This window comes from Acanthisitta chloris, unplaced genomic scaffold (genome assembly GCF_000695815.1).
Source record: "Acanthisitta chloris isolate BGI_N310 unplaced genomic scaffold, ASM69581v1 scaffold1295, whole genome shotgun sequence".
NCBI classification, from domain to species: Eukaryota; Metazoa; Chordata; class Aves; order Passeriformes; family Acanthisittidae; genus Acanthisitta; species Acanthisitta chloris.
The window spans coordinates 66,767-70,420 of record NW_008671903.1 but is presented as its reverse complement, the minus strand read 5'-3'; the positions used below and the strand labels follow the sequence as shown (position 1 = coordinate 70,420).

Here is a 3,654-nt window from a genome sequence, read left to right as displayed (position 1 = left end):
ACATCCACAGAGGGTAGCTCTGATTTTGCTGCAGTTCCAAACTATTAAGTGGGGACTCAATCTTGCAAAAAGGAGTTTGGCTTAGAGGGGACAGAGCATTGTACAGTAAAAGTTTTTTTTCTTTGTCTTCTTAAACAGAAAATAGTTTACACATTTGGATAGTTAAAGGTGATTTATTTTTTTTTGAAGTGGAAAATGTTCTCTTCAAGAGTTGTGATATTTCCACAATTTCTCCTGGGAAAAGCACAGAGTACTCAGAGTGTTGCCAGCAGGTTGAGGGAGAGGATCCTTCCCCTGAACTCAGAACTGATAAGGCCACATCTGGAGTGTTGTGTCTAGTTCTGGGCTCCTCAGCACAGGAGAGACATGGACATACAGGAATGAATCCTTGAAAATGATTAAGGGACTAGGACAGCTGTCATATGAGGAGAGGCTGAGAGAGCTGGGGCTGTTCATGCCAGAAAAGAGAAGGCTCAGAGGGATCTCATTGAGGTGTGGAAATACCTGATGGGAGTAAGCAAAAACGATGGAGCCAAACTCTTCTCTGTGGTGTCCCATGAAAGAGCAAGAGGCAATGGGCACAAATTGAGATAGAGGAAATACTACTGAAGCATGAGAAATTTCTTTTTGTTATTTTTGTAAGTAAGGGTGTCTTAGAGGGCTTGTGGAGACTCCAGCCATGGAGATATTTGAAACCTAACTAGGTACAACCTTGTGCAAGCTGCCCTAGCTAATACCTCTTTGAGCAGTGAGATTGGACTAGATAATGACCTGAGGATCCTTCCAAACCTATCTTTTCCATGGTCTATGATTCTGTGTCTTCATCACAGACTGCTAGTGGCCTCTGATATGCAGTGGATATTTTTGCAGTGCAGGAGAATCAAGTTCAAGACTATTCCAATTCACTTGAAGCAGTACCACAGCCAGAGTTTACCACATGATATGAGAGTGCTCTAAGATGAATTTAATATTTTCTCCTTCAATCCCCTTCATGTGCAATAAGTTCATAAAATAGGTGTGCTCTGAAGTGAATGGTTTGCTTCCATGACTTAGTATTTTACACTGAAAATTCATGTCACTTAAATATAAGTGCAAATACAGAATATACAGGTATCCACAAAGACAAAAACCCACTTCCTTTGACTCATGATCATGGTTTTCAACTACAGAAACAAGATGGCAGAAAGGCTTAAAAAGAAATGACAAATGATCTTCTAGAATATGGTCAGAAGCTAGAATTGCAAGGACACCACAGGAATCCATATAGAGCAGTGCATGGCAAAGTACAGTACAAAGAAGAAGGGCAATTTTAGGTACAATTTTCAAAGTCTTCAATCTTTGAACAAGATTCTTCCATTTTGGAGGGTAGTGGGGAGAGGGGTGTCCTCTATCTGTCCTTGGATATTTCTAATTGCTGCCTGTTTTTCAATGAAGAATATATATAAATGCAACAGTCCTTGGATATTTCTAATTGCTGCCTGCTTTACAATGAAGAATATATATAAATGCAACGAAGAAACTTCAGTAAAAACAACCCAAAACCCAGGCCCAAATCCTGCAAACAACCACTATGAAATGATCTGTGGATACATCTGAATTCACTGCTTTTGTTACAGAGGCCTGACCACTGCTTTCTAAGATTCAAAATATAAGAAGCTCCATTTTACTGCTTGACTGCATGATATCAGAGATAGAAAGAGAATGAAAGTGCTATTGAAACAGAATTTATTTTCCAGTTTATGATGATGCTCTTAGGGTGACATTAAACAGAAACCATTTGATGAATATGAACTTGATGGATCTGAGATATCTCAACACACAAAACTTGGCAACATTTAACAAAGTCATGACTTTTTCATTTTACACCCTTAACCAGTCTGGTACTCTTCAATTTTGAAACTGAACCACTCTGTAGAACAGACTCTGTGAAAGTAACTTGGTCTCTTTCTGCTGCCAAGCCCTGGGCATACTATCTCAAGAGCTACCTAACTCTGCAGAGAAAGGAAATTCTTCCCTGTGAGGTGCTGAGGCACTGGCACAGGTTGCCCAGAGTAGTTGTGGCTGCCCCATCCCTGGAAGTGTTCCAGGCCAGGCTGGATGGGGCTTGGAGCAACCTGGTCTAGTAGAAGGTTTCCCTGCACATAGAAAGGGGGTTAGAATTAGATGATCTTTAAGGTCCCTTCCAAGCCAAACCATTGTATATCCTATGATATATATATATGCCACTATTAATGAAAGGAGGAAAAGAAAGGTTGCCCTGAAAAATGCATGCAACAGAAATGAAACACAGGGCAGGGGGAAAAAGGGTCTAAAAGAGTTGAAATCATTATAAAATATCACAAAATAGTATCTCCAGAGAAACACATAGCCTGTCTGTATCTATAAAGTACAGTTGTTATTAAAAATAAATCCCAGTTTTCATGTTTACAGCCTCTAGCAAACTTTCCTCTTTAATCATTTTTATGTTGACTTTCTCTTCCTTTACAGATCTTACAGGTGAACAAGGTGATGTCCATCTTGTTTTATGTGATATTTCTCACTTATCTTCGTGGCATCCATTCTACCAACATGGATCAAAGGAGTTTGCCAGAAGATTCTATAAATTCTCTTATTATTAAACTCATTCAGGCAGACATTTTAAAAAACAAGCTTTCTAAGCAGATGGTAGATATTAAGGAAAACTATCAAAACACAGTGCAGAAAGCAGACACTCAGCAAGACATGGATGGAGATGAAAATGTGAAATCAGACTTCCAGCCAGTTATCTCAATAGATACAGACCTCTTAAGGCAGCAAAGACGCTACAACTCACCCCGAGTCCTCTTGAGTGACAACACACCACTGGAACCACCTCCCCTGTACCTCATGGAGGATTATATTGGAAATTCAGTGGTGGTGAACAGAACCTCCCGGCGGAAGAGGTATGCAGAGCACAGGGGCCACCGAGGGGAATATTCCGTTTGTGACAGTGAAAGTTTATGGGTCACGGACAAATCTTCTGCGATCGACATTAGAGGACACCAGGTAACTGTTCTGGGAGAAATTAAAACAGGCAACTCTCCAGTTAAGCAATACTTTTATGAAACAAGGTGTAAAGAAGCCAAACCTGTAAAAAACGGCTGCCGTGGCATTGATGACAAGCACTGGAATTCCCAATGCAAGACATCCCAAACTTATGTTAGAGCACTGACTTCAGAAAACAACAAACTGGTAGGCTGGAGATGGATAAGAATAGACACCTCCTGTGTGTGTGCATTATCGAGGAAAATAGGAAGAACATAAATATGCATCTCTTTGCTATATAAATTATTACTTTAAATTATATGATATGCATGTAGCATATAAATGTTTATATTGTTTTATATATATTATAAGTTGACCTTATTTATTAAACTTCAGCAAATCTACAGTATATAAGCTTTCTCTCTCAATAAACAAGAGCAATGGGTGTGTGCCTCTGCTGTGGGCAACTCCGGGTTTTTTTAGACTTTGTTTGTGACACTGCTTGTCGGCAGCATACCGTAACCTTCCTGTAAAATCTGTGTAAAATCAGTATTTTTCATTCAGTATTGTCAAGCCAGTGACTGTCATTTAGTAAACTTGTTAAAAATCAGATCAATGCCAAGAGTTGTGTACATATTTATATTCCCTGCT

At 39.4% G+C, this 3,654-nt stretch overlaps 1 protein-coding gene across 1 annotated transcript; it reads left to right on the top strand.

The window, feature by feature from the left end:
• The first annotated feature begins 2,426 nt into the window (after positions 1–2,426).
• On the top strand, positions 2,427–3,311 carry NTF3 (neurotrophin 3). Its single transcript, XM_009074275.1, has one exon. The coding sequence runs from the start codon at positions 2,509–2,511 to the stop codon at positions 3,280–3,282; it is 774 nt and encodes a 257-aa protein (XP_009072523.1). The 5' UTR covers positions 2,427–2,508; the 3' UTR covers positions 3,283–3,311.
• Positions 3,312–3,654: the final 343 nt, after the last annotated feature.

Bases quoted from the DNA above. Each gene is read 5' to 3' on its own strand.
- NTF3 (XM_009074275.1), top strand. From the start codon at position 2,509: ATGTCCATCTTGTTTTATGTGATATTTCTCACTTATCTTCGTGGCATC.